Source organism: Hyla sarda, chromosome 1 (assembly GCF_029499605.1).
Source record: "Hyla sarda isolate aHylSar1 chromosome 1, aHylSar1.hap1, whole genome shotgun sequence".
NCBI classification, from domain to species: Eukaryota; Metazoa; Chordata; class Amphibia; order Anura; family Hylidae; genus Hyla; species Hyla sarda.
Window position 1 is genome coordinate 48,163,637 of NC_079189.1, and position 14,617 is coordinate 48,178,253.

General features: G+C 44.8%; 1 protein-coding gene across 3 annotated transcripts in view; it reads left to right on the forward strand.

The window, feature by feature from the left end:
• The window catches only part of CFAP99 (cilia and flagella associated protein 99), a 156,493-nt gene that overhangs the window by 24,319 nt on the left and 117,557 nt on the right, over window positions 1-14,617 (forward strand). For all 3 annotated transcript variants that reach the window (XM_056554965.1, XM_056554963.1, XM_056554964.1), the window contains exon 3: window positions 13,214-13,358. In XM_056554965.1, the coding sequence (XP_056410940.1) occupies window positions 13,214-13,358 (145 nt within the window). The remainder of the gene's footprint in view (window positions 1-13,213; window positions 13,359-14,617) is intronic.

Consider the following 14,617-nt stretch of genomic DNA (forward strand, 5'->3'; position numbering starts at 1 on the left):
GAGATTTTGAGAGAAAAACTTCCTTCCATCAGCAAGGGCATTGAAGATGAAACGTGGCTGGGTCTTTCAGTATGACAATGATCCCAAACACATAGCCTGGGCAATGAAGGAGTGGCTTCGTAAGAAGTATTTCAAGGTCATGGAATGGCCTAGCCAGTCTTCAGATCTCAACGTGATAGAAAACCTTTGGAGGGAGTTGAAAATCTGTGTTGCCCAGCAACAGCCCCAAAACATCACTGCTCTAGAAGAGATCTGCATGGAGGAATGGGCCAAAATACCAGGAACAGTGTGTGAAAACTTTGTGAAGACAGAAAACATTTGACCTCTGTCATTGCCAACAAAGGGTATATAACAAAGTATTGAGATTAACTTTTGTTATTGACCAAATACTTATTTTCCACCATCATTTGCAAATAAATTCTTTTAAAAATCAGACAATGTGATTTTATGGATTTTTTTTCGCATTCTGTCTCTCATAGTTGAGGTATACCTATGATGAAAATGACAGGCCTCTCTCATCTTTTTAAGTGGGAGAACTTGCACAATTGGTGGCTGACTAAATACTTTATATTACCTACAAGCCCAACACGGCTAATGATTTAATCAACAAAACCTACAAAATTAGCCCAAAGATATAATCAAAATTCCATCTTTATTAATGTATATAAAACAGGTAGAAAAAACACCCATAAAATGACCCACCCTTAACCTCTTAAGGACGCAGGGCGTATCCATACGCCCGTGGGAATTCCGGTCCCCACCGCTAGCCGGTTGGGGACCGGAGCCGGATGCCTGCTGAAATCGTTCAGCAGGCATCCCGGCATATCGCCCAGGGGGGTCATTATGCCCCCCCATGTCGGCGATCGCCACAGATCGCTGGACAATTCAGTCCAGCGATCTGCGGCGATTCCGGGTCAATCGGGTCTCCAGTGACCCGGTGACCCGGAATTACTGGCTGTTCGGGGCCGTCTCTGACGGCCCCGAACAGCCAGAGCCTGCAGGGGTGAGGTGGCACTGGTGCCACCTCACGATCGCCCTGATTCGTCGGCCGGATTACCGGCCGACCAATCAGGGCGCCTGCTGCGGGTGTCACTCCCGCACCCGCTCCGCCCCTCTTCCGGAGGGCGTGAGCGGGTGCGGGAAGACGACCCCGGGTGCTGGGGACCCGATCCCCGGCGTCCATGTTGGGATCGGGGCCCCAGGAGCGACGGCGGCGGCGAGGGACAGCCTGCGATGGAGAGTTACAGCCTCCTGCTGTTGCTTAGCAACAGCTCCCAGCATGCAAAAAGGGCATGCTGGGAGCTATAGTTATGCAACAGCAGGAGGCAGACCACCACAACTCCCAGCATTCCCTTATGGGCATGCTGGGACTTATGGTTTTGCAACAGCTGGAGGCACATTTTTTCTATGGAAAAGTGTACCTTCAGCTGTTGTATAACTACAACTCCCAGCTTGCACAAACAGCTAAAGTGCATGCTGGGAGTTGTAGTGGTGCATCTGCTGGTTGCATAACTACAACTCCCAGCATGCCCGTTGGCTGTCGGTGACTGCTGAGAGTTGTAGTTTTGCAACAGCTGAAGGCACACTGGTTGTGAAACTTAGAGTTTTTTTTTTGTTACCTAACTCAGTGTTTCACGACCGGTGTGCCTCCAGCTGTTGCAAACTACAACTCCCAGCAGTCACCTTACACCATGCACCGTACATGCTGGGAGTTGAAGTTTTGCAACAGCTGGAGGCACACTGGTTTTGAAACACTGAGTAAGGTCACAAACTCCGTGATACATAACCAGTGTGCCTACAGCTGTTGCAAAAACTAAAACTCTCAGCATGTACAGTCTGTCAGCGCATGCTGGGAGTTGTAGTTTTGCAACAGCTGGATGTCCCCCCCAATGTGAATGTACAGGGTACACTCACATGGGCGGAGGCTTACAGTAAGTATCGGGCTGCAAGTTTGAGCTGCAGCAAATTTTCTGCAACAGCTCAAACTGCCAGCGAGAAACTACTGTGAACCCCCGCCCATGTGACTGTACCCTAAAAACACTACACTACACTAACACAAAAAATAAAATAAAAAGTAAAAAACACTACATATACACATACCCCTACACAGCCCCCCTCCCCTCCCCAATAAAAATGAAAAAACGTCTGGTACGCCACGGTTTCCAAAACGGAGCCTCCAGCTGTTGCAAAACAACAACTCCCAGTATTGTCGGACAGCCGTTGACTGTCCAGGCATGCTGGGAGTTTTGCAACAGCTGGAGGCACCCTGTTTGGGAATCACTGGCGTAGAATACCCCTATGTCCACCCCATGCAATCCCTAATTTAGGCCTCAAATGCGCATGGCGCTCTCACTTTGGAGCCCTGTCGTATTTCAAGGCAACAGTTAAGGGTCACATATGGGGTATCTCCGTACTCGGGAGAAATTGGGCTTCAAATTTTGGGGGGTATTTTCTGCTTTTACCCTTTTTAAAAATGTAAAGTTTTTGGGAAAAGAAGCATTTTAGGTAAAACATTTTTTATTTTTTTTACATATGCAATAGTCGTGAAACGCCTGTGGGGTATTAAGGTTCACTTAACCACTTGTTACATTCCCCGAGGGCTCTAGTTTCCAAAATGGTATGCCATGTGGTTTTTTTTTGCGGTCCTGGCACCATAGGGGCTTCCTAAATGCGGCATGCCCCCAGAGCAAAATTTGCTTTCAAAAAGCCAAATGTGACTCCTTCTCTTCTGAGACCTGTAGTGCGCCAGCAGAGCACTTTTCACCCCCATATTGGGTGTTTTCTGAATCGGGAGAAATTGGGCTACAAATTTTGGGGGGTATTTTCTGCTTTAACCCTTTGTATAAATGTAAATTTTTGGGGAAACCAAGCATTTTAGGTAAATTTTTTTATTTTTTTTTTACATATGCAAAAGTCGTGAAACACCTGTAGGGTATTAAGGTTCACTTTACCCCTTGTTACGTTCCCCGAGGGGTCTAGTTTCCAAAATGGTATGCCATGTGGTTTTTTTTTTTGCTGTCCTGGCACCATAGGGGCTTCCTAAATGCGGCATGCCCCCAGAGCAAAATTTCCTTCAAAAAAGCCAAATGTGACTCCTTCTCTTCTGAGACCTGTAGTGCGCCAGCAGAGCACTTTTCACCCCCCATATGGGGTGTTTTCTGAATCGGGAGAAATTGGGCTTCAAATTTTGGGGGGTATTTTCTGCTATTACCCTTTTTAAAAATGTAAAACTTTAGGGAAACCAAGCATTTTAGGTAAATTTTTTTATTTTTTTTTTACATATGCAAAAGTCGTGAATCACCTGTGGGGTATTAAGGTTCACATTACTCCTTGTTACGTTCCCCGAGGGGTCTAGTTTCCAAAATGGTATGCCATGTGGGGTTTTTTGCTGTTCTGGCACCATAGGGGCTTCCTAAAGGTGACATGCCCCCAAAAACCATTTGACGCTCCTTCCCTTCTGAGCCCTCTACTGCGCCCGCCGAACACTTTACATAGACATATGAGGTATGTGCTTACTCGAGAGAAATTGGGTTTCAAATACAAGTAAAAATTTTCTCCTTTTTACCCCTGGCAAAAATAAAAAAATTGGGTCTACAAGAACATGCGAGTGTAAAAAATGAAGATTGTGAATTTTCTCCTTCACTTTGCTGCTATTCCTGTGAAACCCGTAAAGGGTTAAAACGCTTACTGAATGTCATTTTGAATACTTTCGGGGGTGCAGTGTTTATAATGGGGTCATTTATGGGGTATTTCTAATATGAAGACCCTTCAAATCCACTTCAAACCTGAACTGGTCCCTGAAAAAAAGCGAGTTTCAAAATTTTGTGAAAAATTGGAAAATTGCTGCGGAACTTTGAAGCCCTCTGGTGTCTTCCAAAAGTAAAAACTCATCAATTTTATGATGCAAATATAAAGTAGACATATTGTATATGTGAATAAAAAAAAAATTATTTGGAATATCCATTTTCCTTACAAGCAGAGAGCTTCAAAGTTAAAAAAATGCAAAATTTTCTAATTTTTCATCAAATTTTTGGATTTTTCACCAAGAAAGGATGCAAGTTACCAAAAAATTTTACCACTACGTTAAAGTAGAATATGTCACGAAAAAACAATCTCGGAATCAGAATGATAACTAAAAGCATTCCAGAGTTATTAATGTTTAAAGTGACAGTGGTCAGATTTGCAAAAAATGGCCGAGTCCTTAAGGTGAAAAAGGGCTCAGTCCTTAAGGGGTTAAAAAAAAAACAACACAAGCTGAGCAGGATATCACTGGGATATATACAGAAATCACGGTAATGCCAATATACAGTCTTGCAGTATTAATTTAGTCAGCACATAGGAGAACAATATCTCAAATCAAAAGAATACCTAATTGTGACATGCTGGTGGCTTCCCAGTGATGATCCTGCAACCTCGACTTCCGGGTGGCGGAACCGGACGCCGGCCGACTTCCGGGTGGCGTCACCGACGGATGCGCGTCATAACTTGAAGCACATCCGCCCGTACTGACTGCCCTCTGAAAGGCGGCACAGCGCCACGAATCCGCGCATGCGCTCCGGGCGTAACCATCCTCTTTCTAGAGTATCAACTAGGGAAGCCGCATCGCATATCCCAACAAGGGAAAGGTACACAACATTATAAATTGTTTGCACTATATTGAAAAAAAAATATATATAGAATAGAAATACTAATCATATATCAAATATCAAAAGTAGGAATACCATACCATTGGATCCTAAATCTAAATCAATTCTTACAAAATAATTTTATAATAGCCCTCATTGTCTATCACAGCAAGAATCATAAGGACCTATAATCCATACTAGTATCCATATCTATCGTATGATCTCTTTATATCTCTAGCAACTACGTATCCTTGTCCTTAGGGAGCCCCCTACAGACTAGTAGGGAAACCTACACAAGAATCCCACAGCCTACACCCAATCATCCCATATCCAATGATATATTCTAACCAAAACACCCATTTCAACATACCATAGATGCCAATATTGAGAATAATTCAGAAATAGTGAAAATCAATAATGTGTAAAAATATATAAAGTGAATGTATATATATATACATTCACCCATGTACACACACACGTACATGTGTATACACCCGCATACATACCCATGCATGCACAACCCAACACCATCATACCCCGAGATAAAAATTGTTCATCATACTAATAATAATAATCCCATAAGAGAGCAAGGCTCAGTTACCCACCTAGTGATAAACCCCCTATTATGTGTACTTGTGATCATTGTATGTGCTTGTGATCATAGTGTGAAGATAATGATAAACTTGATGTATTGTAACTGTGAATATAAAGTAATTAATTAATTAATTTGTGTAGTGGTGACAACCTCCCCCCCATCCCCCATCCCCCCCCCTTCCCCAGTACATACCAACACCCCACACATCACACACACACACATGCCAATCGATCCCCGCCCCCCCCCCCCCCCAAGAATACCCCACCAAACCCACACACATGCACACATGCAACCCATACTATGTTACCGTGCAAATCCCAAGTGATCCACCACCTACATAGCCATACCACACTCACAACCCCAAAGACAACCTATATATGCCTAAATACTTTTCTGCCCCACTGTAGCTAGAGAACAGTATATTGGGAATCTCACCATGTTTTGGGAATCAAGGGGATATTTGGCTAGCATTTCTCACTATGATTGTTCTTAGTGTAAGTTATAATCATAGTGTGCAAGCATGTCCACCTGTATGTAGCAGTTCCCTAATGTCCCTAGCATAAAATGGCGTTGCGCTGAGTGTCAACCACCATCCCCGCGACTCCCCGAGACTTTTTTCTTCTATATGGTAGCATGTTTAGAACCTTTCCGAAGGTGCTCTAGTTTAGAACACTTTCGGTTTTGCCTTTTGCAGTGGTTAGGAATTTACTACATGGGTCTTTTAAACTTAGGCCCATTGGTTGGCGTAAAACTATGCCAAGGCAGCCCACTTTTTAAAAATTGACGTTCCACAGCCTAAAAAGCCTTCCCTAAAAAAAGTTAGAATGATCGACATTGAAAGCCTATTTAGCGCCACATAGCACCAAACCACAATCTAAAAAATGGGCAGGAAAAAACACTTTACAAGATGACTTTTTGTAAATTCATCCCTCTATCCCCATGATTTTTTATTTTTTGTTTTACTTAGTCAGCACTCTGCTCCACCCACTTAGTGCTGGCCTTTTTAATTGTCAGGAGACTGCAAAAAGATCTGTTTCTGGCAGTCTTCGGCCATGTTCCCATGGCGTAAAATGGGTGGAATGTCCACTCGGAAAACACGTGCGGACATTCCACACATTTGAATAATCCGGCGGGAGCTAGGACTGCTCGGAAATGCACCATCTCATAGCATGCAATGTGTTTCTGAGTAAAATCTGCAAAAAGAATAGACAAGTCTGTTCTTTTTGCAGACACTGGAATCGGGTATTTCCACTGTGTGAACATTGCAGCAGAATCCTCTTGAAACCAATGGGACTCTGCTTCACCGTAATGTGCATGCGCAATTCCACATGGGCATTCCGCCGTGTGAACATGGCCTCCCAGTCCTCTGACTGGGAGCACATGTGTGGTGGCCATTGCTGCCCTGGTGCTTTGTCTGTGAGGTGGCCTGGGGCTAAGTCAGGGCAGTATTGGGGCTCCTCTGCAGTTCCCCCTATGGGCACTGGCGTTGCAGCATTGGTGGTCGCCCAGCGCTGCACCATTTTATGTTAGGGACGTTAGGAACCCACTATATACAGGTGGCCGTGACGTGGCTAGTGGGCTTGCACATTATGATTATAAGGTTCACTAATGACCTGTTTCCTATATGTTTCATATATATATGCTGAGAAGCTCAGGATCTTTGGGCAAGATGTAGATGTGGTACCATGTATGTGTTTCTCCATCGATTTCCTAATATTTTGTATAGTTTTGGTCAGTTAGCTAGAAACTTAAAGGGGTACTCCACCCCTAGACTTCTTTATTTGATCCAGCCGCTGGGACTCCCGCAATCTCCAGCCAGAACGCCTACTGTGCTAGGCCCTGGTCATCACGCCCCCCCTCCATTAATGTCTATGGGGGGGGGGGGGGGGCGTGACAACTGTGGTCGAACTTAAAGGGGTTATCCAGGAAAAAACTTTTTTTATATATCAACTGGCTCCAGAAATGTAAACAGATTTTTAAATTGCTTCAATTAAAAAATCTTAATCCTTTCAGTACTTATGAGCTTCTGAAGTTAAGGTTGTTCTTTTCTGTCTAAGTGCTCTCTGATGACACGTGTCTCGGGAACCGCCCAGTTTAGAAGCAAATCCCCATAGCAAACCTCTCCTTAACTGGGCGGTTCCTGAGACTGAAGCTCATAAGTACTGAAAGGATTAAGATTTTTTAATAGAAGTAATTTACAAATCTGTTTAACTTTCTGGAGCCAGTTGATATGTAAAAAAAAATGTTTTTCCTTGATAACCTGGATTTAATCCTTTGGATAGGGGATAAGATGTCTAATAGCAGAGTACCCCTTTAAAGGTCGTAGCCTTAGCTAAGCTCCAGTATCAGTATCCAGAGGTTCAGGTTTGGGAGACCCCCGACCTCTGCACATCATAGTCTGACTTCCTGCAGTATAGCACTATCGGGGCAGAAGAAATAGTGTAATTGCTCCTGCGAGACGTCTTAATCACGTTACAGTAGGTTTTTGTGCGGCTGCCAGCGGTGGAGTGACATTCATAATGACTCATTTAATTGTGCACTTGAAGCCCGTGCGCTCGTCTCACTTTTCCGCAAGCTTCGGAGTCGCAGATCTGATATTAGAATGTCAAACAGATGTAACTCGGAGTCATAAATCTGTCAGTGGCAAATCCAGAAATATAATTGAAATCCTGAGGAACATCTGAATCATCCGCTGTCTGTGAAATTCAGAGGATTTCTTTGTCTAATGACAGATGTTTAATCCACGTTCTCAGAAGTGGGTTAGGTGCTCGGCTGGATGTGATATACGGCTTATTACAATGTGAAATCATTTCTTATGGTGTTTGGCAATAATTCCTAAGAAATATCTAACTTTCCATGGAAGGAATGCATGTAATAGGCTGGCTGGTAACTCACCTGGGTGGGTTCCAGTATTGTGGGACATCTGGTTCCTAGCCAATTGGTGCCTGAAGATGATGTCATGCCCGGCGACCTATTTAATAGGGGCTCATCCTGCCATGCGTTGCCTGTTGATTGCGCTTTATACTGTTTTGAGGTGCTCATTCCATGTTCTTCGTTCTAACCTTGACCGATTGACTCTGATCCTGATCTAGATCATGTTTCTGGAGATTACTTGTATTTTAGGGTCCTATTACATGGGGTGATTATTGGCCGGACAGGCCGATATCACCCTGTGTACTAGGGCCAGCGATTGGGCCACTGTGACCTTTGCACTTCCTCCGCCTCTGTACATTTGATAGAACCTAATTTGCCCCAATGAGATGAGCTGCAATACCAGGTACAGCCACTACGAAATATACGGAGCTGTACCTGGTAGGAAGTGAAGAGGCTGTAGTGCTTGCTTGCGTGCAGTTCGGGATTCGGACCCCCACTGATCTCCTATTTATGATCTTAATTGAGCGCTATCCCTTAAAAGGGTACTCGAGTGGGAAAAAAATTCAAATCAACTGGTGCCAGAAGGTTTTACAGATTTGTAAATTACTTCTGTTTAAAAATCTTAATCTTTCCAGTACTTATTGGCTGTTGTGTACTACAGAGGAAATTGTGCAGTCCTTTTCTGTCTGACCACAGTGATCTCTGTTGAGACCTCCTGTCCTGTCCGTGACATGAAGGCTAGGTTCAGACTACGGAATCTCCGGGCAGAACATTTCCGGCAGGAAATTCCGAGTGCGGCCAGCTCTGACTGAATCAGTCGGTGCTAGGACCGCGCGGACACTGCAGTCTCCAATAGACTGCAATGTGTTCCGCGCGGATTTCCGCCTGAAGAAAGAGCAACGCCTTTCTTCAGGCGGAAATTTCCAAGCGGATTTTCCGTTCACAAATTCCGCTTCACAAATTCCGAAGTGTGAATTTGTGAACAGAAAACCATTCACTACACTTTACATTTTAGCAAGCGGAATTTCCGCCTGCAATTTCAAAGCGGAATTGCAGGCGGAAATTCCGTAGTCTGAACCTAGCCGAACTGTCCAGAGGAGGAACAAATCCCCATAGCAAACTTCTCCTAGATTTGTAAATTGCCTATTTTTAAAAATCGGAAGCCTTACAGTACTTATAAGCTACTGTATGCTCCAAAGGAAGTCATGTAGTTGTTTCCAGTCTGTCTGTGCTCTCTTCTGACACCCTTGTCCCTGTCAGGAACTGTTCAGAGCAGGAGAGGTTTGCTATGGGGATTTGCTTCTACTCTGGACAGTTCCTGACATGGACAGAGGTGTCATTAGAGAGCACTGTGGTCAGACTGGAAAGAACTTCACAACTTCCTCTGTAGCATACAGCAGCTGATAAGTACTGGAAGGATTAACATTTTTATATATACGTAATTTATAAATCTAGTAAGTATCTAAGTAATCTAATTAATTTACAAACCTTTTAAGTCAATATTTCCCTACCATTGTTCCTCCAGCTGTTGCTGTTGCATGCTGAGAGTTGTAGTTTTTGCAACAGCTGGAGGAACACTGGCTGGAAAACACTTTCTTACGGCCTCTGAACAACATACTGATTTTGGCATGTTTCATCAGACAGCATACCATGGAGGTATTGCATTGTGATATGGTTCTATATAAAGTACTGTACCCCTGCACACAGAGCGCCTTTGGCCCTGCAGGATGGAGCTTCAGTACCACTTTATATAGCCTTTGCTTTACAGAGTGTTTTTTTCTCACAAATTCTGGCTATTTACATTTTTATATATGGTTTAGAGACACTTGAATGGGTTTAATGTAAGTCATTTGCATTATAATTCGTATAATTCCCTAGCGTGGCTTGTCACGAATGCTGCACAACAGGCTGACCAACAATGACAGACACGTGTATGTGCAGCTTTAGCTTCCCTACAGGCTCTTCTAGATTGTACCCTGATGATGAAATATTGCCTCCTGAGGATGTCATCCAAAAATAGGAAAAAGTGAGGATTAAAAGAAAAATAAGTAGATAACTGATACAGATATAGCAAGTCCTTATATATATAAAAGGAGCTGCTGGGATCTGTAATCACTGTCTATGTAGAGGAGCTTCTTCGGGGTCCTGTACAGTACACGCAATGTCCTAAAAAGGTAAAATGGATGTATGCACTTTAGTAATACACTAAAATCTCCCTTAGCGGACACCTCCCAATAGCGGACAGTTTTTAACTCCCCGGCAGAGTCCCATAAGACTTCATGTATTTGCACCCTCCGAATAGGGGACATTCCCAATAGCGGATGTGGACACACAAAGTAGTGCTGGGTGGTATGACCAAAATGTATATCACTGTATTTTTCTAAATTATGGCGATTTCACTGTATTTAACGGTATTTTGGGGGTCCTCAGTATAGTGTCAGGTGGTCGGGGGTCCTCACCATGGTACCCGGGGCCTTGGTCAGGCCACCTGGTAACTCTCTTCCATGTCTCCGCAGTTCTGCACGAATTTCCCGCGTTCCCGAGTTATAGTCCCCTCCCAGCTCCTCACAGTCAGTTCAGTGCGGCTCGGGCTACACTTCCCAGAGACGCTATGCGGCCGGACCTTTTCTCTATGCCATAGAGAAGGAGTTGGTTGCTATGGAAACGGTATTGCGGTATGTGAAAAATTCATATCGTAAAGAAAAAACACATCGGTATTCGGTATGAACCGGTATACCGCCCAGCACTACGAAAGGGGACAAAACACTCCCAATAGGGGACAAAACACTCCCATTAGGGGACAACTAGGCTTATGTGCTGGCCCTACCTTGTACACCAGGTCGCCGTCAGGGGGTCCAGGCAATACCCCAGTAAGGGGTCCAGGCTCCCCAGGCCCCTGCTGCACCCCCCTGCAGCAGCCCCAGGACAGAAGCAGAAGACAGCTTCTGTACGTCCACCTGCCTCATCATTCACCCCTCTCCTTCCCTTATCTCTTTCACCCACTTTACTTCCACTGTGCCAAATCATCCCCCCTTTTATTACCCACAATGCCACATCATTTCCTCTTGATCCCCCCCCCCCCCCCCGTGCCATTTCATTCCCCTTATTCCCCCTGTGCCACTTCATAAGGAGGGGGTGAGGAATTTACACAGAGGGTAAAAAAGGGGGAATGACATGGCACAAGGGGATCAAGGGGAAATGATGTGGCACAGGTGTAAGGGGGATAACTTGGCACAAGGCACAGGGGGAATAAGGTGGCACAGGGTATAAAGGGGGATGGATAAAAGGGTGATTTAACTGCACTGGGAGATTCTACTGTAATGTCGCTTTTTATCGTGTTTTATAGGTTATTATTCTCTGGAGTGAGTACAGTACAGTATTCGGTCATTTAGAAAGATTTTTGAGCCTTTTTTTTCCCCAATAAGGGACATCTCTCAATAGCGGACACTTTTTTATTCCCCGTGAGTGACCGCTATTGGGAGATTCTATTGTACAGGGGTTTTACTAGTAAAATGCCCATTCTGAATGGTCGGTTCTTCCAGCCATTGACACATTTCACAGATCTGGTCAGTCTATTGTATGTTGTGTTTGGATACAAATGACAAAGGTTCAGAAAAGACCGTTGTATGATGGAAATATTGTAACCTGAGTCCATTGTAAGTTGAAGGATCACTGTAGTATATATACAGTTCATGTTGTTTCTTACTTTAATCACAGCATCATCAACAATTATGTACACTTACAGTACCATGTGCATTTCTAATGCTGCAGATTCAATGCTGCAGAATTATGTTGAAAGCGGCAGCATAAAATCTGCAACATTAAACATGTGCAGGATACTGTATGTGTGAATACACCCTGGGGGTAGGGTCACACATGCCATATTTTGCTGCTTATTTGCTGCTGCGTATATCTTCCTACCCATTGGAGTCAATGGGTAGCAAAATCAGCTGCGTATATTGCTATCCATTGACTTCAATGGGTAGGAAAATACGCAGCTGCGAACATGCAGCAAAATACGGCACGTGTGCTGCAGTGGATTTTTCTGGCCATTGACTTTAATGGGTAGCCACATCTGTTGCAGCGAACAATAAGGACATGTGAACTGACCCTTAGTATATTTTCTGCTGCTGATTTTGCTACCTATTGAGGTCAATGGATAGGAAAATCTGTAGCAAAATATGCACATTTTAACGTACGCTAAGGGCTCGTTCACACAAGCAGATTTGATTGTGAAGTCGCAGCGTGTTTCCCGCTGAAAGTTTGAATGGGGATGGGACGTCCGCAGCAAATTTTCGGCATTGGAATTTCCGCTGAGGAAGATCTGACCTCATTGGGGTTCAACTCCCCTCACCCCTGCCAATCAGCTGACCATGCAGCTTGTCTGGCGTTTTGCAAAAAATGTACATCCCTCTTGGGCCAGGAAAAGTAAAAAAAAAAAAATAAAACACACTGCACTTACCTGGCCCTAGTTCCCCATTAGCCTTCCACAGCTCCCATTCGGCTCTGTCCAGTCTCCTGATCTTCCTGCTTCCGAGACGGCGCTCGTAGCAGGACCTGCTGGCTCAGCCAATCATAGACCAAAATGGGACACCACCGCGGCCAATGATTGGCTGAGCCGCCAGGTTGAGTACTCTTCTCAGAAGCAGGAAGGAGACAGAAGATCGTGAGACAAAGGGGGGGGGGGGGGGGGGATTTATCAAGCCATGTAAGTCCATTTTATGTCATAAGAAGGTTGCACATTTCTTCACAAGCCTCATTTTGCTAAATTTTTTTGCAACTTTTAGGTGTTGTAGCCAGTAGGGGCTTCACTTGAAAGTGGTTTAAGTTTTTGTGAGTTATTATATCCAAAAGTTGCCAAATTTTTTTGCAACTCCAGCCAATAGTTAAAGAACCACATAGAACCACATAGAAAAAAATGTGGTATGAAAAATAATGTGCAACTTAATTAGACATTTTACATTTTGCACAACTGAACCTGGTATAAAGGATAAAGTGCAAGCGTGAAAAAAAGGGTTTAAAAAAGTGATGAATTCCCCCCATTGTTTATACAGGAGGGAGAAGGCATTTCTTAACTATTGTTGATCTATTAATGTATTTCATGTTCGTTGTCTCCTAGGATCTTAATGATGAAGAGGAACAATTTGTCCTTGATATTCTTTCTGGATGTGTTCAGTACAGAAATCTACTGGATGTTGTTGTCCGAGCTTTCTATGCCCGAGACGGGAAGCATTATCTACTGTCAGAGCTGGGTTTGTATGCTGGTAAGTATGCCAGGAGGACAATGGATTGATGTGGTGTATAGAAGGCAAAGTGATTAAAGGGGTACTCCGCTGCTCAGCGTTTGGAACAGACTGTTCCGAACGCTGGGAGCTCTTGACGTCATAGCCCCGCCCCCTCACGACATCACGCTCCGCCCTCTCAATGCAAGTCTATGGGAGGGGCGTGATGTGTCATGCCCCCTCCCATAGACTTGCATTGAGAAGACGGGGCGTGATGTCATGAGGGGGTGGGGCTATGACATCACGAGCTCCCGGCTCCAGCGTTCGGAACAGTTTGTTCCAAACGCTGAGCAGCGGAGTACCCCTTTAAAGGCTATATGTACTTTTTATATTGTCTTTTTGTAGTGTGTTAGATGTATCCATCGGCAGCCCGCCAATAAAGGATGCCAACTTATACTGTAGCTTATTGCAGAAGGCCACAAACATGTCAGTGGCGAGAACAGAGTCTACTAGGGACTCAGTTCGGGCCACTTCCAGCCAGTGGCGGATCCAGAGTCTAGTCTTGGGGGAAGCTATATTCACACGGGGGAATGTCGTCCACACGAAAAATAGTATATATTATTTCATATAGTATAGTGGGGGGGATGGGGGGAAATTGACTTGTTCCCCCCCCCCCCCCCCCCCTGGATCCGCCCCTGTTTCCAGCTAGTATACGCTCATTTTACAGGACACAGTAAGGGTGGGTTCACACTACGTTTTCTCCCATACAGGAGCGCATACGGCAGGGGGGAGCTAAAACCTCGCGCTCCCGTATGCCTTCGTATGCACTTCCGTATGTCATTCATTTCAATGAGCCGGCCGGAGTGAAACGTTCGGTCCGGTCGGCTCATTTTTGCGCCGTATGCGCTTTTACGACCGGACCTCAAACCGTGGTTGACCACAGTTTTAGGTCCGGGGAAAAGCGCATAAGGCGCAAAAATGAGCCGACCGGACCAAACGTTTCACTCCGGCCGGCTCATTGAAATGAATGACATACGGGAGCGCATACGAAGGCATACGGGAGCGCGAGGTTTTAGCTCCCCCCTGCCGTATGCGCTCCCGTATGGGAGAAAACGTAGTGTGAACCCAGCCTAACACAGCAGACTACACTCTTGTCACCTGGCCAAAGTAGCGTATACTACCGGAAAGCAGCCTGAACAAAGTCACTTGGTTACTCCATTGAAATGAATGGGGCCCGATGCAGTACACCACAGTATATATCAGCATCCCTTTTCGTCATCATCCCTGACAGATACCTCTAA